The 26,892-nt window shown below is 40.3% G+C and overlaps 1 protein-coding gene across 1 annotated transcript in view; it reads left to right on the top strand.

Annotated features, from left to right (window-relative positions):
* Positions 1-24,373, top strand: part of PLPP4 (phospholipid phosphatase 4) — a 94,570-nt gene extending 70,197 nt beyond the window's left edge. The window contains exons 6-7 of the mRNA XM_077822863.1: positions 19,402-19,572; positions 24,174-24,373. Of these exons, the coding sequence (XP_077678989.1) occupies positions 19,402-19,572; positions 24,174-24,373 (371 nt within the window). The remainder of the gene's footprint in view (positions 1-19,401; positions 19,573-24,173) is intronic.
* The last annotated feature ends 2,519 nt before the right edge of the window (positions 24,374-26,892 follow it).

The raw sequence follows: 26,892 nt of genomic DNA, 5'->3' as shown, positions 1-26,892 counted from the left end.
AATTTGTATCGACTATTACTCCAGCCCATGTAATTGTAGTTGGATATCTGAATTTGAGCTGTTAATTATCTTTCCTTAGTAATTTCATGGAGCATAAGCATATTACCTTCTGCAATGAAAGTTCACTTTAAGTAATAGTTTAGCTACAAACTCCAGGTTCTTCGCTGTAATTACTGCTACTTCCATATTTTCAAGATAAATCTGTTAATTAACAACTATATAGCAATGCCTGTCTGAAATATTTCATCCTCTTAAAGAAGAGTCCAGGAAAATAAGGAAATAATTTCTCAGATATGCAGAAAGAAATCTCCTTTAGAGATTGTTAATTTGACCCTAGCAATATGCAGAAATTTTCCTGTTGTACCCATATTTGCCAGTCAAATATGCAACAGTTTAGGGCTTTTTGAACTCATGAGGGAGTTGTAAGTTAACACTACAAACTTTAGTTCTCAGAGACTAGCAATGAACCAACTCCAGCAGATCTATATGAAGATGTAAAACTTCAGGACGAACCCACTCCTCCCTCTGCACACAGATGCCTTGCGCCCACTAGGGAAAATGTGTGCTTTTAACAGTGCTTAATTTGTGCCACGGCTGAACCCTGGCACCTCTAGGGTTGGCAGTTCATGGCCAGGCCCTTGTGGGCTTGCTGCATAAGTTGTGAAGGTTAAAAAAATTGCTTGAGCCCCAGCACCTCTTTCAAATTAAGCACTGGCTTTTAACATGTGTTAGCGGCTTAAAGTAAAACCTAGGGTCGCTAGAGATTACCTTGACCAGTTAACGTGTTAAAATTACAGCTTGCCTTGTCTACACTAGACTATTAACACATGTGAACGAATGTGTTGCAAATATACCTTTTCTCGAGTATAGACATGGCCAGAGAGCCCCTACCTACTTCCAGACCTGCTGTTCACATTTTTTTTGGTTTGGTTCCTTCTGTGGGTCTGATGTGCATTCCCAGATCTTGTTCCTTCACCAAGATTTTAGGGAACTGGTCCACTCCAAATGTTTTTTTTTTTTTGTGAAGGGAATAGAGTAGACGTTATCTTTTTCCACCTTCTAGTGCATCAGGAGTTGGTAAAACACTCTTTCTTGTGCTGCAGTGCCTCACTGAATCATCTTCCACATAATCCTTACTGCAATAGCTAAAAGCCCTGTGGAGTTCCCCTAGCTTCTGGGATTATGTAGAAACAGCATCAACGCTGGTATCCCAAAAGCACTTCTGTGCTTTCTCCCATTCTGTGTCTGATGTCTGGTATGATCACCCTGGCCCCATCTCAGGCAAAATTCCCATTTTCCACATCACTCTTCAGAATGCACTTTTGACTATCTTTCCAATACTAATCCACATTTCTGCCCCAATCCAATACAAATAACATTTAAATTAAAAATACCAACCACCTTAAAGCACACACAGCAATGAACTAGCATGAAGAATACGGTGCAAGTAACTGAGAGAAGAATGCAATCCATCATTGCTGGTTGCTAATGTGGTATATTTATTGCCTTACCAGGCAGCAAAAGTTCCAAGCTGTTCCAAGGTTTTAAATTTGGCATATTCAGTTCTGGAGCAGAAAAATGCTGCTTGATAATGGTTGTTTGAAGTCCAATACCTCACATTATCCTAATGTTAGTAACTAACACTGTTGGGAATCTGGTAACCTCAGCTTTTCACTGATATACAACATTTGTGTCAAGGGCCAGCAGCACTCTAAAGACATTCTGATTACAAGTTTTCTTTCCTCTTTAATTCGGTTCCAGCATTTATATGGCAATCAACATTTTGAGAATCAACAGACAACCCAGGGCTAGAAACATTATGTTAAGCAAATAAAATGCAGTCTGACCAACAAACTTTTCTATGCATAGATCTTGGAACTGGGATCAGAAAGGGAAAATTCAGTCTCTGGTTATCATCTTATTTGACAATAAGATGTCTGCCATTTTCTCTCTATCTTAATTAGTATTGTAAAACTTGATTTCAACTTAGGCAAGTCTGATAAAAAACTGGAGACAGATCTTCGGGCTATACATTATAACTGGAGATAGATAGATAGATATACAGATCGGTACAACAAAAATATGATGCCAGTGCTTGGTATCTTAGATGCCTGCAGGGAACAAAGTCCATTATCGAGGCACTACACCTGATTCTTCTCAGCCTTATCAGATATAATCAAGGCCTGATTGTATTTCCATCTCATCCTCTCTTAGGCTGTTTCTATGAGAATCTGATATTGGTCAGCTAGAGGGATCGTGGTGTAATTTCAGCCGCCCTTTATGACTGGTGTAATGGTGAAGCACTGATATCTAGCAGGGTGAAAACGATGCTGTCTGAAGACCCAGTAATTCTATTAAGCAATTTAAGAAGATATTTTGAAATTAATTAAAAATGCGGAACCCCCAAATATCATTGTCTGGGAAGCCTATGAAGCAGTCATAAAAGGAAAACTCATGAACATTGCTTCTTGGGAAAAAGCAAGGGAAATTGAAAGAAAAGAGATTTTACAATGAAATTGAACCATTAGAAATAACACATGGAAAAACCCCAAACCCCCCATGATCCAAAAGAATCTTAGGATGCTTGTGATCTCCAGAAGCCAAATTCAATATCTTTCTATAAGAAAAGATAGAGCTATTCCATTGCTAGCTAAAGGAATGTTGTTATAATGTGGTAATAAAGCCCACATTTTCTTTGCTTATAAACTCAGACAGGAGAAAGGACAAAAGATCAATATCAGTTATCAGCTACAGGGCAGGCTTGATAAAATATAAATTCAAAGAGATTTGTTAACATTTTCCAGTTCGGCTCTCCCCACTATTCTAGTGAAAGTCGGTTTCTGAAAAGAACATAAAATAACACATTAACAGAACAAATCTACCTAGGCACTCAAAGGGTCTGAGGACTAAACTGGAAAGTGCCATTGAAAATGAAGAGGTAAAATGCTTAACCTAGATGGCTCATCCTGTTTTAGTGCCCCTCAAACAAATGGACCAACCTCTCAAAATCTTTTGAGAAAGTGAGTGATTCCCTCCTGCTAAGGGAAGCAAATATTTTGTCATTCTGGACCAAGGATATGGTGTAGAATGTTTCCCTTAAGATTCTGCTTAAGATTTTTGCCACTATTATGAAATGGAAAAAAGGAACCAGATTGGCATGTCCAAGGGCATCAGACAGCATCAGAAGAGTCTGGAGTGACCCACTTGGCTCAGTCATAATTCATTCCTAAAGTAGATGTACACAGTTATCGACAGGCGGGATTGAACCTGGGATCTCTGGAGCTAAATGCATGAGCCTTTACTGCATGAGCTAAAAGCCACATTGCTTTTAGCTAAGTCTGTGGCAGACTCATCAATCTCTAGGTGGTCTAGGTGCCACTAGTGAGGGACAGAGCACCACACCAAGCAGGCATGGGGTACACATACGTTTGTTATATCGGTATGCTTACACTTTAACATCTCTGCCATGTTGTCTCTGCTAAATTGTCTTTCTTTGTTACTTCTGAAAACAAATAAAATTAAATCAAAAGAAAGATGGTTGACTATTCAAAAATGCTCTAATGCCTGTGACACAGAACTCAAAATGTTCTCATGAAAATGTACTTCTATCAAATTGTCTTTGCACTGAGTTTCAGCATTAAAATTTACACAACCATCTGGTACCATCCATTTTCCTTCAGGAACGATAAATATCCATTCTCTGAACAGTGTGAAACTGAAAACATACACCAGTTGCCCCAGCTAAAATTGCAGCAGGCTGCTGTGCAATTCCAGTGATGAATGGTGTCTGTTTGTATTTGGAAAATATACAGTAATCATTTCAAGTATAAAGTGTTACAGATAAAGAGACGGATCATTTTCTCTGATTGTTATATAGGCAGTTTTGTAAATTGTTGTTTTGTAATGTCATAATTTGTTGCTATTTAGATACGTTGAGAGTTTTTCTTCAGTACAAAAGCAGCTTTGAGTAAGGAGACACATATAATGCCACATTTAGTAAAGCAGCCATTAAAACTTCATAAGATTAGGATTCTGGATGGGGTAGTTTACTTCTCAGCAAACACCAACAAAATCATTTTTTTTCTCAGTAAACTTCCATATAATATTAACTTAACTTAACACTTGTACAGTGCTTTCCTTTATGATTATATAGATATATTCCAATGAACTAAATCTACCAAACTCATGGGTGATAGGTTATTATCCCCAAACAGGGATAACTGAGATTTGAAGTTAAGTGACTTCCTCAAGGCAATACAGCACATTAATGGTAGAATGAGGGTTAGAACCCAGCTGGGACCTGATCCAATTCCAACTGAAGTAAATGGAAAACATCCCATTGATTTTAATAGGTTTTAGATCAGTCCCTTGTTCCTTGCTTCTAGTTTTATGGGTCTCAATCCTGCATTAGGATCTGCGCAGATGGGTCTTTGCACTCATGCAGAGCCACACTGACTTCATGGATCCATTTTCAGGATGGAGCACATGGTCTCGCCACTAAAGCAAACTGCCTCTAGATCGTACTTTTCCTCTCTAATGACTGTTTGGGGAGGGTGGAGGGAGGAAATTACTGGAAACAAAACAAGAACAAATAACACTGTGATGTATTGTTTATTGCGTTAAAATTACAAGCTGTCACTCTAAATGTAAGGGGTTTCCTGATCCTTGGGGGTTCTGTAGAGAAGCATGCCATCAGAGTCAGTCTGCAGAAAGCCAGCCTGTAGTAAGGCGGGGGAGGGTGTGCATGTCTTGGAGCAGCCTGCTTTGTGTTTCACTGTTTTTAGGTTCTTGTTTGTTGGGGTTCTTAATTCTAAGAAAAGAATTAGTGTTACATTGCAACTTTCCAGCAAGATCATTTTGATTTTTTTTTAAATCTTAACTTCTTTGCATATATCCGTGAACACAACACACACAGAAGGCTGAATCTAGAAAGATTTATTTATGTGGATTATTAAAATGTCAAAAAAGATTTCCTATGTGTACATTCCAAGGCTTCTCGGGACCTGGAATTCCCATGGCCTGGGAATTTGAACATTTGAAAACACAATTTCATTCGGCATTAGAAACCCCCGTGAAATTTTGCAGTTTCCCATTGAGTGGGAATTGTGAAATTTTATTTCAACAAATTGAAACATTTCATTTAGACTTTTTGAAACAAAATTGATGAGGCTTTCAGAGCTGTGCAGAGACCTTTCTACGTCTTGCTTCCATGCTCCCTTCTATGCAGCAGGAAGCTTAGAATCCCTGAGAACCCAGCTCCAGCCAGGGCTTCCAGGCTCCTGGCGCCATGGTAGCCTGTCAGGTTGGCTGCTGAAGAGGCAGGTGACATTTCCTTGGGAAACTTGCCTGGTTTCTGTTGGAAGATTTGATGAAGTTGACATGTTCCTGTGGGATGTATCAATTTAATTGAACTGGTATTTTCCCAGTGCTAATAGGCACCCATGGGATAGCTTAAAAATCCATCTTCCGTTCAGCACTTTGAGATAGCCCACCACAAATCTCCCTCCTCTTTAAACAACAGAGGGAAAGAGCTGTCATAAGCCATTTGAGGGCTTCAAAGGTCAAAATCAGGACTTTTAACCTCACTCAGAAATCCTCTGGCAGCCAGTGTTGCTCATGGAGATGTGAAATCACCATTCAGTTACTTGCTTCTACTTAAACTGCTTCTCCCAACCTATGTTTATCATTTAGACCAGGGGTGGGCAAACTAGGGCCTAGGGGCCACATCTGGCCCTTCAGATATTTTAATCTGGCCCTCGAGCACCTGCCTGGGAGCAGGGTCCGGGGCTTGCCCCGCTCCAGAGCTCCAGTTGGGGAGCAGGGTCGGGGGCTTGCCCCACTCCGTGCATACGTGACTCCATGCAGCTTCTGGAAGCAGCGGCATGTCCCCCCTCTGGCTCCTACACATAGGGGCAGACAAGGGGCTCTACACGCTGTCCCTGCTCCAAGTGCCGACCCCACAGCTCCCATTGCCTGGGAACCACAGCCAATGGGAGCTGCGGGGGCAGCGCCTGCGGACAGGGCAGTGTGCAGAGCTGCCTGGCTGCGCCTCCGCCTGATTTAGACCCTGATCCCTGTAGGGGTGAACCTGCACCTGTTCAGAAACTCATTAGCTTTAGTGGATCACTGCATGGAGGCAGGGATCTGCCTGTTCGGATCCAGTTGTAGGATCAGGACTTACACTGTAAATTCTTTGGGCACGGACCTTGTCTTTTCCCTTGTCTCTAAAGCGCCTAACATACCTTTATATCTATAAATAATAAATAAGCATATTTAATAATTTCAGTTCTATCTACGTGGGTACAGTGGCTCAATGATGGCAATGGAAAACAGTGATACCCTGTCACTCTCAGATCACTGTCAACAATTATTTCTTACCCTCTCCCCTCCCGCTGTCATCAATGATCTAAAATTCTCAAAGTTAAAAAGGAAGAGAGACATCTTTTTCCAAGCATCTTTGGAGACACCTCTCTGTTTCACAGCCAGATCATCACATAAATATTAACAATCTACCACCTCCAGCGAAGGCATCTGGTGACATCTCAAACAGACAAAATTCCAGTCCTAGTTTTCTTCATGTTCCTCCACACTATTAAAATAAGATATTCCTAAATAAATTATTGATTCTTTAAGCACGCTATCATAAATAACATTATGTTCTGCAGGCCCAAATGTCTCAATCTGGACTGACACGTCATTGCACGAGTGGGGTCAATCAAATCACCATAAAGATTTTGGCACTCAAGGACTCTCGCTCCCACCTTGTCTCTTGTTTTCACCTTGCTTTACTCTGCTACCCTGAGAGTCGATTACAGCAATTCGCAAATACTCCCATGTACGCTAATGGAAAGGAAATATGCGAGCTCCAGGACATCAACATCAAGCTGAAACTCGCTGGGTTTCAAACCTGGGCTGTGCTGCTGTGCAAATCAACTTAGCTACATTTGAGTGGTTTATGACCTCAGCAAAGCCCCTATGTGAATGATAGCCTGGTGCTCATTCACATCTATTCTGCTCCTCTACTGAGTCACAAGTTAAACGTTCAGAAATACATCAGGTCTGTAAAACATAATGATGTAAGGTATGAATAGCATATCTGATCATTTAAATGGCAAGTAAAATACATACTGTAATTTGCTAGGTAAAGAGAGTCAAGGTGAACATTCTGAATTTTTTTAAAATAGCCAAAGGGCTGGAGATTTTGTTTTAGATATTCTTCCAGTGTCTCAGTATCATGTCAGAGGATATGTTCATGTTCACTGTACACCAATAGTACATTCAGCTTGCTTTTAAAATAAAAGGAGAGGTTTTTCTTTTTTAACAGGTACCTAAGAGGGCCCTAGAGGGTACCAGCTGGGCCCTTGTTGCAGAATTAGGCCCTAATTAGCAAGGCACTTGAGAATACATGTAAAGATGCATGTGAGTAGTCCTGTTGAGGTTGTGCATGTACTTCATTACTCTGAAATAAGACAACATGTATTGATATGTTGTATGAAGGATTTAAGGGATCGTTCTCTAGTTCCTTGCTGAAGCACCTGGCATGTGTCTGTTCTTTCTTTGGTCCTATACTAAGTACTTTGCTGAATCAGGGTCTTAGATAATAAGCAGAAAGGGCCCAGAGTGGTCAAACCAAGACCAAGTCAGGTGTGGTTTGCTTCTGACTCAGTCCTACTTCATCTGCACCTTAGATGTTCAGGAGGAAGGAGTTAGATAATAAAATTCTCTTTCATTCTATCTCTAGTACTGATCACATTACTATAATATTATTAGCATCAGAACAGCAAGCTGGTAGCAAATCAGGAATGCAAGCAAAAAATGAGCCAGCTTCATTGAGCTAGCTGACTCATAAAGTCTATGAATATAAGAGGCTGTGTTTTGATCAAAGGAGACTCTTTTACAGATTCAGAACATTTGTGGATGTGTTAGTTCTGAGTAAATTCCTGTTCCCTCAAATTGATATTCCTAAGATTTGCTCATTTGCTGGTAAGGAGCACAGAATCAAAGTGTTCATCTCAGTATCAGTGTCTTGAGAGCAGGATGGGATGTGATTGTGAGAAAAGGAGTGATAAAATGTACATAAAGCATCATATAATTTGCGGATCATTTCACACAGCAACTGTACTGACATACCCAATCAGACAGAAACATACTAAAGTAAAAACAAAAGACAAAGAGGAAGCTTTACTGGGAATTGTGTAAAGGGCCCTGTTCGGCTAATGAGATAGGCAGTGTTCTGAGCAATGTAAGTCACAGGGGGCTGTGTAAGCTCAATGTACACTGGCCCAATCTAAGCCAGTGACAAGTTGGTCCAGTGTGTACTGGTACTCAAAAGAGACTTGTTCTGTGCATAAGAATAGGGAATTCCTATGATGAGCAGAGAGATGAGTGGTCAAGATTCCTTTGTAACATCACTGAGGTATGGATTGTTTGATGGAACACATTGTACAGTAAGTAAACAAATAGGTTTGCAACCATACTCAAAGCAAAATCAGTTAGACTCCTGTAACGATCTTGGGGTTCATTAAATAACAAACAAATGAATGAGAAAGGAATAAAACTTAATAAAACAAACTGGAGAGCTGTAGTGAGCTGCTGCAACAGCCATACAGTGGTCCCAACCCCTGCCTCCAGGGCACATCTCCACATTCCTATGTTCATAATACCGTCCCTTATGAGGGTGTCTCTCTAAATTATAATCTCCTGCAAACATATCCTTACAACACTTCTGACTTGCAGGTCTGCATAACCCATAAAGCTGTAGTTGCAAAAGTAAAACAAGCAAAGTATGTATAGAAAAGAATGCTAAGGAATTTAGTTCACCATCCAGAGAAGCCTATATGAATAGCTGGGCAGTTAGAATATTATCCTAAAAGCAGTATTTGATCCTTTTTACAGAGTGAATTGCCTGTATTAATGTTGTTGACTAACCATGTCTTCAAAATATAGCCAGCAAGCAAAGTAGCAGCCTACACAGAGTGTACAGCAATCCAATGATGTCAGAGTCTACTCTTACTTCTCTGTTTGATGCTCCTCCATCTGAGAGCTGTTAGCTGCTGTGTCCATGTTCTCCTCTGCTGCTGACAGTACACACTGAGCCTATGGGGACACGCAGCTGGGTTCTGGATGTACACATTCCAGGTTTTAGAAAGTCAATCTCACAACACTGTAATGTAAAGCTTGGCTGGAGAATATTGGTTTCACGGCCACAAGCTAAAGCATCATGACTTTACTTTTTCATCTTATGTGGGGCATAAGTCCCCCCAGGAGACTTTGTGAGTCAGTCTTTATTTCTGCCCTTGAGTTCAGAGTTACAAGCTAACAGCCTAAGGCAAAATGTGTCTCTCCACCTACACTGCAAATACAGATCCAACTGTGTATTGAGCATTCTTTTATGATAGGAACTTCCACTGACCTCAATGGAAATTTTTCATGCTCTGAACAAATACAGAGCATGGCAAAGGGACCAGGAATGCCATGAGCATTTTGATTTTTTTGTACCAGGCTCTTTGGTTGGACTTGATCCAGGCTTCATCAAGATAAATCTACCACTAGATTCCACCATACTTTTAAAGGGATGATTTTTTATGTTGTTAGATTCTGCCACCAATCTTCAGAACAATATAACACATCAATACAGTTCTGGACATTGCATTGTGGATTAGATTGAATAGAACAGAATACAAGGCAGATGTGGAGGTTCCTTAATAAAAGTAGGGATGGTTTGCCTACATTCATTTGAGTCAGATACAGTTTGCTGTGACTTGGCCTCTTAGCCTATGCTTTTAATTACCTTCTTGCCTTCAGAATTAAATGCATGTAATTTATAACACTGTCAGTCACCCATATATTGTTTATATGGAGTACATTTAACTACAGCTCTATCTGCTTTTCATTTATTTATGTATCACCATGAAGGGAATTCTACAGAAGAATCCAAGCCCACAAAGTGGAAATTCACAATGCAAAAGATTTTACATGTAGGAAGGTTTTTAATGATCTCCCTAAAGACTTCACAATGGGTTCAGATATTGTATAAAGTATAAAAATGTACATGGATCCTTTGACTAAGGGGCACCTGCATGATGATAATGTGCTTAAATTATTCCTTAGAGCTGGGCAGAATTTTTCATCCAGAATTTTTTTTCCTGAAAAATGTAGATTTGAGACAATTGAAACATTTCACACATTCATGTCAATTTCAGTGATTTTTTTAATTGGAAAAAAAAAGGAAAACAATTTCAGAAATGTCAGAACCATAGAATCATGACTGGAGGGGACCTCGAGAGGTCATCTAGTCCAGTCTCCTTCACTCATGGCAAGACTAAGTATTATATAGACCATCCCTGACAGGTGTTTGTCTAACCTGCTCTTAAAAATCTCCAATGATGGAGATTCCACAACCTCCCTAGGCAATTTATTCCAGTGCTTAACCACCCTGACAGTTAGGAAATTTTTCCTAATGCCCAGCCTAAATCGCCCTTGCTGCAATTTAAGCCCATTGCTTCTTGTCCTTTCTTCAGAGGCTAAGGAGAACAATTTTTCTCCCTCCTCCTTGTAACAACCTTTTATGTACTTGAAAACTGTTATCATGTTTTGTCTGAGTCTTCTCTTCTCAAGACTAAACAAACCCAACTTTTTCAATCTTCCCTCATAGGTCATGTTTTCTAGACCTTTAATCATTTTTGTTGCTTTGTCCTCACTTTCTCCCATTTGTCCACATCTTTCCTGAAATGTGGCACCCAAAACTGGACACAATACTCCAGTTGAGGCCTAATCAGCACAGAATAGAGAGGAAAAATTACTTCTCAGGTCTTGCGGACAAAATCCTGCTAATACATCCCAGAATGATGTTCGGGTTTTTCTGCAACAGCGTTACACTGTTAACTCATATTTAGCTTGTGATCCACTATAACCCTCAGATCCCTTTGCACAGTACTGCTTCCTAGACCGGGGTGGCCAAACTTTTTGGCCCGAGGGGCACATCTGGGTATGGAACTTGTATGGCGGGCCATGAATGCTAACAAAATTGGGGGTTGGAATGCGGGAGGGGTGAGGGCTCTGGCTGGGGTGTGGGCTCTGGGGTGGGGCTGGGGATGAGGGGTTGGGGGTGCAAGAGGGTGCTCTGGGCTGGGACCAAGGGGTTCGGCGGGTGGTAGGGGGATCACGGCTCGGGCAGGAGGCTGAGGTGCAGGAGGGGATCAGGGATGCAGGCTCCGGCTGGCGCTTATCTCAAGTAGCTCCCGGAAGCAGCGGCATGTTCCCCCTCCAGCTCGTACACAGAGGCGCGGCCAATGGGAGCTGCGGGGGCAGTGCTTGGGGCGGGGGCAGCATGCAGAGCTCCCTGTTTGACCCTCCACATAGGAGCTGGAGGGGGGGACATGCCGCTACTTTCGGGAGCCACCCGGAGCCACGGCACATGTGGAGCGGGACAAGCCCCCAAGCCTGCTCCCCGGCTGGAGCTCCAGATTGGAGCAAGCCCCAGACTCCGCTCCCTGGCAGGAGCTTGAGGGCCGGATTAAAACATCTGAAGGGACACATGCGGCCCCTGGGGCATAGTTTGCCCACCCTTGTCCAAGACAGTCATTTCCTATTTTGTATGTGTGCAACTGATTGTTCCTTCCTAAGTGGAGTACTTTGTATTTGTCCTTATTGAATTTCATGCTGTTTACTTCAGACCATTTCTGCAGTTTGTCCAGATCATTTTGAATTTTAGTCCTATCCTCCAAGGCACTTGCAACCCCTCCCAGCTTGGTATCATCTGCAAATGTTATAAGTGTACTGTCTATGCCATTATCTAAATCATTGATGAAGATATTGAACAGAACCAGACGCAGAACTGATCCATCTAGGCTGTATTTTCCTAGTTTGTTTATGAGAAGGTAATGTGAGACAATATCAAAAGCCTTACTAAAAGTCAAGCTATACCACATCTACTGCTTCTATCGTTCATTTCAACATTTTCAAAATGAAACATTTAGATTTTCCAGGCAAGATTCACAAGGGGACTTAGGTGCTGTTCACAACATTGAGGAAAAAGAGGGCCCCCTCTGTTTATATCAGATAGGCTAGTGCACTCACCTGGGATATGGGAGAAGTGGGTTCAGATCTCTCCTCTATGGTAGTGGCTGTTCTAGGATGGGTCTTAATCTCTCCTATTGAAGCTGTTCTACTTTGTATAAATAATTAAATATTCACTGGAGCAGGGACTAAAACCCAGGTGAGTGCGCTGACCACCAAGCTACAGAATCATTCTCACTCTCTGGCCCAGTTTCATATAAAGTGTAGATTTGAATCTGGGTTTCCTACATCCTAGGTGAGTGAGGAAATAGGGGGTTGGGAGGTGCTGAAAATTCTGAAAAATGTTGTTTTTTATCAATTTTCAAAAAAATTGGAACTGCCAGCAAACTTAAAAGTCAGTACTTGATATAGCTGTAATATGCTTTGCAACAGACTGAATGTTTATAATATACATGGCCTGCCATGACTCAGCTGTTCAAATCAGCATTAAAGGTCTCTGACGCTAATTGCATCACACTGCCCATTTAATCCAGTAATACGTCATTTCAGTCCAATTAGAATCACTGTCAGTGTTTCAAAATTACAACATTTTCTCTTCACAAAAGAGAAACTTTGAAGGAATTCCATCTTAAGAAGGTTTTGAACCCCAGCTGATGAGTTGTTTCCCTTTGTTTTACTATGTAAATGTATTTGAAGCTAGAGGCAAGTCTACACTACAGTGTTACATCGGCGCAGCTGCAGCACATCTGGTGCAGACACGCTATGCCAATGGGAGAGCGCTCTCCTGTTGGCATAATTACTTCACCTCTGCGAGAGGTGGAAGCTATGCCCTGATCTACACTGGGGGATGGGGGGAATCGACCTAAGTTACGCAACTTCAGCTAAGTGAATAACGTAGCTGAAGTTGACGTACTTAGATCTACTTACTGCTGTGTCTTCACTGTGGTAAGTCGACGGCTGACACTCTCCCGTCAACTCCGCTTGCCTCTTGCCCCGGTGGAGTACCGGAGTTGACAGGAGAGCGCTCGGCAGTTGATTTATCGTGTCTAGACTAGATACGATAAATTGACCCCTGCTGGATCGATCGCTGCCCATCGATCCAGCAGGTAATGTAGACAAGCCCTATGTCAGCTAGAGAGTGTCTCCCGCTGACATAACGCTAGTATGGACAGCGCAGAACTTGCATCTCTTGGATGGTGGGGAGGAGGTTCCCCCCCCCACCCGAGAGACATAAGTAATTTGACTTAGGCTGTACTGTATATCTGCCCAAAGAGTCTGCAAATTTTGATACCTCTCTGTCACTAAGTTCTCTGAAAAAAACCAAGGAGTCTGGTGGCACCTTAAAGACTACCAGATTTATTTGGGCATAAGCTTTTGTGGGTAAAAAAACACTTCTTCAGATGCATGGAGTGAAAATTACAGATGCAGTCATTATATAATGTAGGGTTACCATAAGTCCGTATTTTCCCAGACATGTCTGGCTTTTTGGTTCTTAAATTGCCATCCGGGAAGAATTTTTAAATATCTAAAAACATCCGGGATTTTGCGATTATTATTTTTCCCCAAAGAAGAGTTGATCATTCAAGGAAGAGAGTGAATGTTGATCATTCGAGAAAGAAAGTGAATGTTAATCACTTGAGAGAGTGCCCACTTTCCCCCCCTTGCTTCCAGCGCTTGTGCCATGAAACAGCTGTTTCGCGTGGCTGGGAGAGAGCGGGGAGGAGGGAGAATGCAGCGCGCTCAGGGGAGGAGGTGGGGCCGGGGCGGGGATTTGGGGAAGGGGTCCAATGGGGCAGGGAGGGGGCAGAGTTGTGGCAGGGACTTTGGGGAAGGGGTTGGAATGGGGGCGGGGAAGGGATGGAGGTGGGGTGGGGTGGGGGGCGTGAGCAAATACCCCCCCCCATGGAGTGTCCTCTTTTTTGAATGTTCAAATATGGTAACCCTATATAATGACACATGAAGGAAAGGGAGTTACCTCACAAGTGGAGAACCAGTGTTGACAGGACCAATTCGATCAGGGTGGATGTAGTCCACTCCCAATAATAGATGAGGAGGTGTCAATTCCAGGAGAGGCAAAGCTGTTTTTGTAATGACCCAGCCACTCCCAGTCCCTATTCAAGCCCAAATTAATGGTGTTAAATTTGCAAATGAATTTTATTCTGCTGTTTCTCTTTGAAGTCTGTTTCTGAAGTTTTTTTGTTCAAGTATGGCTACTTTTAAATCTGTTATTGAATGTCCAGGAAGATTGAAGTGTTCTCCTACTGGCTTTTGTATGTTATCATTCTTGATGTCCAATTTGTGTCCATTTATCCTTTTACGAAGGGAAAGAATAAATGGACACAAATCGGACATCAGGAATGGTAACATATAAAAGCCAGTAAGAGAACACTTCAATCTTCCTAGACATTCAATAACAGATTTTAAAGTAGCCATACTTGAACAAAAAAACTTCAGAAACAGACTTCAAAGAGAAACAGCAGAACTGAAATTCATTTGCAAATTTAACACCATTAGTTTGGGCTTGAACAGGGACTGGGAGTAGCTGGTTTATTACAAAAGCAGCTTTGCCTTTCCTGGAATTGACACCTCCTCATGTATTAATGGGAGTGGACTATATCCACCCTGATCAAATTGGCCCTGTCAACACTGGTTCTTCACTTCTGAGGTAACTCCCTTCCCTTCATGTGTCATTATATAATGCCTGCATTTGTAATTTTCACTCCATGCATCTGAAGAAGTGTTTTTTTACCCACAAAATCTTATGCCTAAATAAATCTGTTAGTCTTTAAGATGCCACCGGACTCCTGGTTGTTTCTGTGGATACAGACTAACACGGCTACCCCCTGATACTAAGTTCCCTGAGAATCCCCCTGAGATGATACAGCCTATGCAAATGATAAATATCAAGGAAGTTCTGTACTTACCATCATCTTTTTGAAACTAATAATGATCTTATCTAAAAAAAGCTTTGGTTAGGTCCTTTGTCTTTAGGGGCTAATTAAGTTCATTGAAATGCAACGTGGTGCTTTTTTTTTTTTTTTTGGTGGGTACCGCTGTCTATGATTAATATTTGTCTCACTGCCTTTGCAAAAATCTATGGCCCTGGAGCATCTTAATAGAACCCAATACTTCTTGCACTAGGAATGTGAAAATTACGTGCCTGAAAATAAAAAGGTTTAGATTAAAGAAATTAAGGAAGAAACTCCCATTTTTTAAATTGCATGATGTATGGAAAGTAAGACTGTTCCTGCATCCCCTCATAATGTACAAATTTTGAGACAGGCACCCAGAAATCTGTTTTTCTGCATACCAGGTGAATTTTATATTCTCAAAGCATTAATAAAATATAGGCGCTGACATTAACATATTAACATATTTTAATTGCTGTTTTTTTCCCTTCAATGTTGGTCGTGATCCTAAGAGATGCTAAACAACACCTCGCTGGAGTTTTCACTGTGGGAAAATACGTTGCTCCCCAGACTAAAATGTAAATTGTGTTTGCTGCTTTTTTCTGCATTGGAATTGTCTTTCAAACCACAGCAATTCTGAATACGAGTAGGGGTGACCTGAAGACCTACATTACAAAGAGCGATTGCTACTGCACAAGGGTACTTCTCAACTGTTCAGACGCTAGGTTTGGAAAATCAGTACAAAATTCAGATGCTTATCCAAACCCTCTGAACTGCTAGGGGCTGCAAATCTCACAAGTGGAGGTTCGCTAGTGAAATTTATTACATTATGTGCTTCCAGATGGATTGAAGGAAATACCATTGTCAATGTATTTCAGCTTTCCCTTTTGCAGTCATGGAAAGAACAAGGAGGTGGAAAGGCGCACAGAAATTGTAGGGTGAGGGGGGAAAGGAGAGACATGAAAAAAAAGGTAAACCTACTTTTTTAGTATTATTTCAAAAAGGGAATCTAATTACATTTGAGTGGTGGTGAACATCTGGGTCAGATTCTGTTTTATACCCTGCTAGTCCATCCTATTATTACACATCTCACTTAGCTCATCAAATAAAGAAGATAAAAAGCATGCATCAAGTTAAGACTAGTTTTGAACATGGGAGGAAACCACCACAACATGTCCTCTAGAGCAGGGGTTCTCAAACTTCATTGCACCGCAACCCCCTTCTGACAACAAAAATTACTTCACGACCCCAGGAGGGGGGAACTGAAGCCTGAGCTTGCCCAAGCCCCACTGCCTTGGGTGGGGGACCAAAGACCAAACCCCACCGCTCCGGGAAGGGAGGCCAAAGCTGAAGCTCATGGGCTTCAGGCCCAGGCAGGGGGCCTGCAACCTGAGTCCTGCCGCCCAGGGCTGAAGCCCCTGGGCTTTGGCTTCGGCCCTGGGTAGTGGGGCTCGGACTTCAGCCCCAGACCCCAGCAAGTGTAAGCCAGCCCTGGCAACCCCATTCAAAGGGGATCACAACCCACTTTGGGGTCGTGACCCACAGTCTGAGAACCACTGCTGTACAGATAGAAGGATGTTGCAGTAGAAAGATACCATTTTTATACCCTTTTTGTGGAGCAATAAAAGACTTTGTTTTCCAGTGCTGTCTGTTTTACTATCCATTGGTTTGGGCACTTTCAGTCTATACCCACATCCTAAAAGTTTTTTTGAAATAAGAATTAAAAAGTAGGTTTACTATCTGTAGGAGACCTTTCACTGTGATGGAGTGCATTAGACATTTACCTGGGTTTCAGAGTCCACTTCCCACCTTCTTCAGCCAGGAAGAATGTAGTGAAATCACCAAAGGCTGAAGGGGGCTATCCGAAAACTAAGTGTTTGGTACCCCTGTTGGATGCTTAGTATGCATCCCATCTCTATCTGCTACATCTGTTCAAAAGAGACAATTCATTTGTGAATTTAAAGGTGAAAACAAGTCTTCAGTAACTACATTCAGTTGTCTGCATGGTTGAAATGTATGAAAATGCTCCACTGTGGTATCAGCTAAAATTGACCATTCCATAGATTCATCTGCAGAACACAAAGGTAATTACTTTATTTCATATTTCATTTAGCGATGGAAAGTATGTGAAGAAGGATATTTGAAAGCTCTAAGCATAAGTTTAGTAAACAAATCTGGGCTTGATCCAAGATCAATGAGAGTTTTGCCATTGAATTCTACGAGAGTGGGATCGGTGGCTTTTATCATATGAAGGTGACCAATTCATGTGTCAATAAACGAGTAATGCCTAGTTCTTACAGTGACAAACGCATAACAGATGTCACAGGGAGGTACACAGGTAGTTCTTTATAATTATTTTTATTAGGTACCCCATGAATATTCAGGACTCCATTTACTTACATAATGGCAGTGTATTAATTAGACTGTTTTTCACTAGACACATGCATAAATCGAATTTGAATCATAACCTCAAATCAGAGTGAAACCAATATATTTAAGTTATGTGGAATTATCAATGAATTAGTTGCAACTTCCTTCATTTTCTTAGAGAAGGTACTCAGCAATTTACAGGATTGGGAAATGAATATAAGGATCTGATCTGACACTCACTGAAGTCAGTCGAAAGACTCCCATTGATGTCAATGGGCTTTGGATCAGATGTCTAGAGAGCAATCTCTGCTATCGTTCCTACAGCTGGTCCTTCCAGACCATAGTTAAGGCTCATAGGTGAGCCTCTCTGTGTTACTCTGTGTTTGTACCCTTTTGTGGAGCAACAAAAGACTTTGTTTTCCAGTGCTGTCTGTTCCACGCCTTTCATCAGCACTACATTTACTACAACAAATGTTTAAAATGTATAAGATACATATTTTTATTAAAAAGTAAAAAAAACCTTTTTTTTTTGGTTAAATCACTGCCCAAATCCATCACCAGCTATCTGGAATGTGAACAGCAATCTGTATAAAAACATTCAGTATCTAGAAACTTGGCATTTGGATTCTGTCATAACTGCTAGCTAAGAATGTGATATAGAAGCAAGTAAATGGAACCCAATAATATCTTTTAAATATATCAAAATATCTTTATATAAGTGAATCCTTTTACACCATCAATCATGGACTTTCCAGCAAAGGCTCCAGTTCATCAGAACTCTTAACCTTGTGCCTAAAGTTAAGCATATGCTTACGTGCTTATTGGAACGGATGCCATAAAGCAAAAGATAAATGTGTAATACTGGATAGGAGATCTGGCTTTTCCGGAGGAAAAGAGTTCACTGTTAAAGAAAACTTTACTGAAAAGATTTTAAAAAAAGAGAGAGAGATCACAGTATTCTGGGATTTGGTGGGTTATGTGTGAGCTGCACATCTTTGAAAGGCAGGTGGCTTTATTCTGAAGTATTTACTCAACCTCATTACCTTGTATTAGTGTATAGATGTATATCACAGATATGGAAAGCATGTATTAATAATAGGCCCAATCTTGCATGGGACCGAGTACCCACAACCTAGAACTTGTAGGCTTGAGCCTAAGATTTGTAATGTCACTATTGCCTTTTAACAAAAAACATTTAAAAGTCAGCTGTTAGGAAGGTTAATTTTTTATAACTAAAATAGCCAAGATATATCAATACTGTTAAGATGAAGGCGGGGGTTATTACTGTGCAACCTTCTCAATTACTGTGTGTGCAAAGTTTACAGGGGTTGTCAATGGGCAGACAATTGGCCAAATCCGAACTCAGAGATGACCTGTGCCTACCAATAGTGGGGGGATAGAGTGAGGACAGCCAGTTTCAGTGGTGTTACTGAGCATGCTCAGTTCTTATGAGCATGCTCGGTACTGCCCATGCAGAAAACCTGGCGGGGCACGTGACTCCCACATTCTGCCCCCCCCCCCCCCCCACACACACACACTTTGCCTCTGTCCGGACTGCCAGATGCTTTTGAACAGACCGCAAAATCTTTGTATTTACTTATTATTATTATTTATTATTATTTTATTATCATTATTGTTATTGTTATTATTTTTGTATTATTTTCTCTGGAGTCTGGACCTTGATTATTCCTTGACCGAGAAATTTGGACCTTGACAGAAAACAATAGATTACTCCGCTTTACACAGTGGATATGGGCCTGAGACTAAAGAGTGCTGTGTGCCTCCCACCAGATACTCTACACCCGTGGCTCCCCCATATGGTCATTACAGTTTATCTGGGTTCAGGATGCATGGCCTGTGCTTTGTGTATCCTTCTGGTTCTAATGTCCGAAAACCTAAAAGGACCTTAGGACCAGGACCGTGTTGCAGTAGAAAGATACCTGTCATAAAGTCATAGAGTTTAAGGCCAGAAGGGACCACCCTATCATCTAGTCTGACTCCTGTATATCATAGGCCTCTCACTTCTCTGTTAAACCTCACAGGATCACACTCTTACTCCAGTTGTTAATTACATGATTCTGTAATTTTGTGTTTTTCTTCTCAGTTGCATTTTCAGGCCTTGGCTTTACGACCTTCTACTTAGCTGGAAAGTTGCACTGCTTCACCGAAAATGGCCGAGGGAAAAGCTGGCGACTTTGTGCAGCAATTCTGCCTCTGTATTGTGCCATGATGATTGCCCTGTCACGCATGTGTGATTACAAGCATCATTGGCAAGGTGAGTCATGATGATACCTTTCCTTTTTATTATCCTTGTATTTCTGCAGTGAGAGCTCCAGGGATGGAGTGGTTATAGCTTGTTTGACTCGCTGCTAGTTCTAGGCATCATTTTAGTTCCAACAGTGTGTGTGAATATGACGGGGCCCAGTATATCTGTGTGTTTTTATATATGATTGAATGCACATTAGCTCAAGCAGGTAGGGATACCAATGTCGTCTGAATCCCTCCCTCTGGCCCGATCTGGTCAGCACATCCCTCAGGATTAGGGCGAAGAAGGCCCAGGGTCCCAGGAAACACTGGGGATGGCCGCCATGATGGTGCAGCTCGCTCCAGTAGCTTCGTCTGTGCTTTCTAATTCCCCCCCCCAAAGTCTTTCTTTAAGGTTCCCCCCAAAAAGGGAGTGATGGGTGGAATAAGCTCATCCCCTCATTATTTTGTTCCTAATATAAGACCTAATATCCGACACACCAATTGCAGTTCATTATAATCCAGTTACATACCTTTTGTCTTTACCAAGCATGATTTTGACATAGACTGTGAATTATATCAGTAGACTTTTCTGTTTTGACTAATTCTGAGGTTATTTTTATCAGGTTTTTTTGCACCTGTTCCCATTAACATTTGCTATTATAGGTTATTATGACATTTTATGAACTTTCACATATCCTTTACAATTGAGCTCACAATTAGAATAAATTTGTAAGCCCAATTATCATAATATAATTCCCCTTTTTTATGAACGAATTCCGCCTGGTATCAGACATTTGTTCATAAAATCACAGTTACTAAGAAAAACCTTATTTTATCACAAGCATATAGGGGGGGAAAGGAAAAGAAAAAGGTACTCGATTATAGTGTAATTTGCATTATAAAGTTGCAAATTTCTTATTCCAAAACTGGGATTTACAGATGTTACTTGATTAAATGTTACCAAAATTGCAGTTAAATTTTCCAGATGTTAACAACACTAAGAACTCAAACTCACTTAATTTGTAGCTAAAACTGGTGCTGTTATATATTTGTAAGATATTGAAGAACAAACCAGTTCTTACCATGTCTTTGTCTGTATGCCCTGGATGGGTAAAGATGGGGGGGGGTGCGAAATCCCCTCTTTTGCCACTTACACAGTTAAAGCTATACATTTACACAAACCACGAATATTTTAGGCACTAGTGGTTAATCTTGGACACTTGGAAACAAATCTTTAGCCCTGATGGTGTTCTTACCCAAGTTTGTTGTCTCCTTTTAAAAGAAGCAACAAATTGATGTTTTTTTGGAACTACATTTGCATTTCTGAGCCCTTTGCAACACCCAAAGAGAGCAAAAACAAAACAACAACAAAACATTTTGAAAACAAAACATTCAGAGAAATCACCAAAAAGTTTGGTGTTGCAAGAGCCCTTCATTCTGGTGGCTTGATATTCAATTCAGAGTTAGTGCAGTAGCAGCCCTGATGTTTTGTTAACAAAGAGGGGTTACCCAAGAAGTTATTTCAGGAAAAAAAAGTAAAATCTGCGCTTTAGCAACTTAACCTTCAACAATTTAAAATGGCAAAATTGAAGTATTTTTGCTTTTTCTTAAAAATACGTTTTTCCTAAACCTGCAAAATTATTACCAATCATTGACACTACAGACCTCAAAATAATAATTAAAAAAAATGAAACAAAGTGTTTGTTAAAGAAATTTTAAAAATTAAAAACTTTAAAAATGTTTGCTTTGCATGCTTATCTCAAACAACCTCAACACATTTAAGAATTTTAAAACAAAACATGGAAAAGTGGGTTTATCCTATTCAAAACAAAATTTTTCATTGTACTTTTTCTGATTCGAAAATTTAAAATATCTAGTGAAAATCGATTTAGATGAAACCATATTTTCTGACAGAAAAAAAATTTGGTCAAACAATGTTGACCAGCTGTAAAAGTAATGTACAGTAAAATAGCAACAATTTCAAGTGTAGACAATCATTTTTATAGCAATTTATTGACAAGACATTTTAAGGATGGTGGAACATTCTAAATCAATGAAGAAAAATAGAAATTAAATTTTAAAAAATTCAGATAACTACTTGAAATTGCAGACTAATTATTTCGGCAAATTCATGTGCATAGAGATAGATATGCTGTGGAATGTAGTATTAAAACTGCGTGTCTGTGAGAAAAGATTCAGTAATTATTCTCTAGCTTGGTCTATGCATGTTTGCAGTGTGTTTTATCCTGCCAAGAGCAAGAATTATTTATGGACTAAAATATGTGCTGTGAGGCAGATAATTATGATGTGTTTTATATGTTGTGGAAATAGATTACACCCAAGGGGTTACCACTATGTCCATTACAGCTGCATATGTTTGTCTTTGAAGCTTAAGTAGATGATGCTGAAAACTCAGCTGGCTGCTTACAAACCAGAGATTATTCAGGCAGCCATGTTATCCTGCAAGTGACCTTAGCTCTTACCTGAGAAAACCGCAGTCTCCAGGGAGGGGCGAGTCACTCTGTAAAATTTAGCATTGTAGCTCAGCCCCTGTCTTTTGTGCTCAGTGGAGGCAGCCAATTGTGTTAAATTATTTATGGTGGCTTTGTGATACAGCCTTAACTGTCCAGTGGGGAATGAGCAAGGACTATCAATATACTGTACAGGACTTAGTGAACTGTAGGTGAAAGAGGAAATAGCATTACCTTACATTAAAAAGCCATAGAACGGAATCTCAGAATCAATATTATGAGCTTTCTCCGAGCCGCCTTCAGTTGTGATGGAAAGTATAGTGTTCATTGTCTTTGTGCTGGCATTAGTGAACTATAACAGATTAGCATATTCCATATAGAATCCCAAGTACATTGACTATTTTAAGACCCTAACTCAACATATGGCTTTCTCTAATCTGAAAAGATTCCAATGAATTTATTAACTAGATAAATGGAAATATATAGAACCGGAGTAAACAAGGAGTCTGGAACAATGTTCCCTTTCTATTGTTGGTAAATTAATTAAAAATAGTATTTTACAAGACTGTCTCTACTAGGATCTCAAACTAAACACAGGCGTCTTCTTGGAGAAAACCAGACTGAAAATGCTTACTCTAATTTTGTGGAGTACATGGGGCAAGATCAGCAACCCAGAGATCTAAAGCACTGCAGTCATGTGGTTAGTTTGTATTGTGGTAGTTTCCATGGGCCTTGGTCAGGATCAGAGTCCCTCTGTGGTGGATGGTGTACAAACACACAATAAAAGCATCCCTACCCCAAAGAGTGTATGAATGGCTAGATTGTGAAACACTTGGTCATACTGGTGAGCATTTACCCACACAAGAATGTACCCACACAAGCAATCTCTTTGACTTCCGTGGGGCTCTACATGTCAACTTGTGCTCACCAATTTAAAGGTTTGTACAATCTAGCTCTAATTAAGGAGATGTAACAGGTGGGTGTAGTGTACAGTATAGAGTAGTAGGAACACATGATTGTGTATCCTCACTACATATAGCAACTTGTGAGTAGTAACAGTGAAGTCCATCAGAATACTCATGAGTAAGGTGCTACTTACTATATGTAAGACTGGCAGAATTGAGGTCTGAGTTATCAATCATGCCATATCAATAACCTAAAGAAAAGGTACTAATCTTCATAATTCAAAAGCCTCCAGGAAGGGTGAGCTCTTTTTTAAAGGACAGAGAAAGGACGAACACACAAGGTTTCCCAGCTGCTCTTGTTTGAAGAACCTGAGAGAAATTAAAAATACTCATGCCTGAGCTGTAAAGTCCAATGCTGTCAGGAGAAGTTTGAGTCAAAAGGAGGTCATTATACTGCAGCTAACTATGTTGATCATAGTGGAAAGGACATAACATAATTAACAGTGTGCTTGCAGCTCTGGATACTCTGGGAGTCCTAGTATCCTCTCTAAATGAAAAGGGTGCTGTTCTCTCATCTTCATCAATATAATGAGAGTTGCCATTATATTGACATTTTCCAGCGGGAGTTCCAATGTGATGCTATCGATTAGGACAGAGGGAATGGAGATCACTGTGATAGTGGTCTATAAAATCATGAATGGAATGAAGAAAGTGAATATGGAACTGTTGTTTACCACTTCACATAACAGAAAAACCAAGGGTCACCCAATGAAATTAATTGGCAGAAGGCTTAACACAAACATAATTAAGTACTTCACACAGTGAACAGTCAACATTTAGAACTGGTTAGCAGGGGATGTTGTGAAGGCTAAAAGTATAACTGGGTTCCAAAAAGAATTGGATAAGTTCATGGAGGGTAAGTCCATCGATGGTCAGGGTCACAAACCCCTGCTCTGGGTTTCCCTAAATCTCCAACTGCGAGAAGCTGGGACTGGATGACTGGGATGGATCACTTGAAATTGCCCTGTTCTGTTCATTTCCTCTGAAGCCTTTGGCACTAAATGGACCATTGGTCTGACTTAAGATGGCCGTTCTGATATTCTTACTAAGGCCCCAATGCAATGTCACTTACACTCATAGAGAATCTTTCCACCTCTTGGATGCAGGCTTTAATTCCCCCCATCCACCCCCATTGATATTGGCTGCTATTTCAACACTAACATGCTTGATTTTTTGTTGCTTTTCCTACCTAGATGCTTTTGTCGGAGGAATCATTGGCCTAATTTTCGCTTATATTTGCTACAGACAGCACTACCCACCTTTGGGTAACATGGCTTGCCATAAACCTTACGTCAGCCTCCTAGTTCAGACCTCAACGAAGAAAGAAGAGAGACCTACAGCAGATAATGCTACCAGCCTGCCTCTAGAGGGAGTAACTGAAGGACCAGTATGACTAATAACTGTGTACAATGAACTTTTAGCCCTTCTCACATTCCTCCAAACTGGTCTCTTAACATGATGTTTCCTACAGTACATTTGGGCAGTGATTTTTTTTTAAGATATTCTTTTTCATACAGTAACATCCTCTTACTTTTAAGGTTCAGTTTTCAGTGCATACTGTTTTGTCCAGCTGTCTCTTTTCAGTCCGTTGCCAAAACAAAAAAAATCCAGGGAGGAGAAAAGTGTCAATAGAAGGAACATGCCAAATCCAGGCTAGTTAACTGAATAGTTTTGAATGAGAGGTATTTGAAGATACAGTCAATCTGAAAACAGTGGATGCTGTGTGATGCTGAGCACCTCCTAGGAAGCAGATTGTCCTCAACTGTCCATGACTTCAGTGAGTGTTGAGTGTGGTCATCACTTTCAGGAGGTTTTCAGCAACCGCCATAATCAGCCCTTGGTCTATTTCTTTATATAATTTGATGTGTAAGCGGCAACTTCCTTATGTTTCTGTTCTAGTCTTCTAACATAATAAATCTTCCACATGATGTTGAAGTGCTAGTTATCAAGTTTTGGCAGGGTTATTCTGAGCTGGTAATTAAACAGTTGCTGAAATGTATGAAGAGCAAGAGTCTGAAAAGAGCCAAGTCTATTCACATCCAGGGTTTTGGAGGATGAGGCTGACAGCAGAGTGAGCCAAAGCTGTGGAAATTGTCAGCTTGCAATAACATATGTTCATAGGCTGGATTAGAAACTGGATATTAAAATATTAGCATTTTTTTTCTGAGAGCTCGTGCAGGAATTATTTTCAAAATTGAATGAAACTGCAGCAACTCCCATGGCATATAACAAGCTGCAATCTTAAAAACAAACAAGCAAAAATCCTAGAACTGCACAGTTGAAGAAACACCATATTTTCTGTGAATCTCCATGTGCCACAGCTGTCCTGGTAGAACTGTCTCTAATGTCTCACTCCAGCATTGGTTGTGATCTTAAGGAATGTAAGGACTTTGGTTCATCAGCACTGGTTTCACATGTATGAATGCTTCAGCCAGTTTCCAGCACTGTAATATGCCTGGCTGAATTCTGAGAAAAATATTCCATTTGCTCATTTCCCCATTTTCAATTCATCATATTGCTAAGCCTAGCATTTGTAAGGGTCATCTTGTTGCCTGATCCAAAGCCCATTAAGTCAATGGGAATCATTTCATAGTACTCCAATGGGCTTTGGATGCAGTGCAGAGGAGGTAACTATGTGTATGTCCAACCTATGTTAGTTAATTTATTTTTTTAGGTTCATGTTTCCATTCATTATTCATGCAGTATGACATATTAAAAACATATCACACTCCAGTGAAATGATGTACCTTTGAATGGCAGAATGTCAGCTTCCAGCATTTCCTTTAATATATGGATTAGGAAAGAGCAGGTAAAATGTTCTAAAAATCACACTCTGACAGTTGAACATTTCTTGGCTAGATCAGCTCTTTAAGGTGATCATGACAGCTTTGATCAACAATATCCATTATGGTGCTTTAGATTGGAGGAGATCGGTGCCATAGCTACCTTATAACTAATGTGTTCCTGTTGGAATATGTATTGGCCTTGTAGGCGTTTTGTGATTCAAAAAAGCTGTGTGTCTCAGTGTAAAGGCTTGTCATTTATTTTTGTCAAAGGTACACTTTGTAGATTTTTTGAGAAGAGCTATTCCCTGATTGGCAACACTTGAATTTTTATAGAAGAAAAACAAGTTATGAATCCTTTTTCTAAATAAAAAAAATGCACGCAAAAGAATGCTGTCAAAGTCATTTAATAAAAACAGATACAAAATTCTGAAATATACATTAATAGGAAATGACCTTATGGAAAAGTCGTAGAAAATGCAATAGGGATGAGACCAATAGGGGATCCACAGAAATTAGGCCTGGTTTATACTGGTGCTATAGGCCCTAGTGTAGATAAAATTATGCCAGCATAATTGTTTTTATATGCCACTATAGTTTATGCCAGTTCCTCAGAATGACATAAATTAAACCAATATAAGCATAGTTATGCCGGTTTAACTGCATCCTCACTAGAAGGGTTTTCCTAGTTTAGCTTTACCAACAAAACCCAGCTGTAGTAGACCAATCATTACTCTAGAAACCTAAGCAAATGTAATAAAGAATTATCTCCTTGCTATAGAGTTTTTACACCATTCTACAGAATTCTAAATCAGGAATATAATTTTATATAGGATGATGAAGAAAACTAGCAAATTTATCATTTCTATAAATTTTGTAGGACTTTTCCATTAGCTTTGTCTTTTAGTGGAAAAACCTGGCTTCTGGCATGTATGCAACTATTTAAAAAATTCTTAAACTGAAATTGAACTTTTATTATTGAGATATAGTGCATTTTACACATTTTTATATAAATCTGGTGTATTCTTAAAAAATGAGTAGGGCCTCCTAAATGTGCTGTAAAAATCCCCACTATTTTAATGGACTTTGATACAAGTTAGCTATATTCCCCTTCTTAGTTGGGATGGGA

This window comes from Eretmochelys imbricata, chromosome 7 (assembly GCF_965152235.1).
Source record: "Eretmochelys imbricata isolate rEreImb1 chromosome 7, rEreImb1.hap1, whole genome shotgun sequence".
Taxonomy (NCBI): Eukaryota; Metazoa; Chordata; order Testudines; family Cheloniidae; genus Eretmochelys; species Eretmochelys imbricata.
This window is presented reverse-complemented; position numbering and strand designations above follow the sequence as displayed.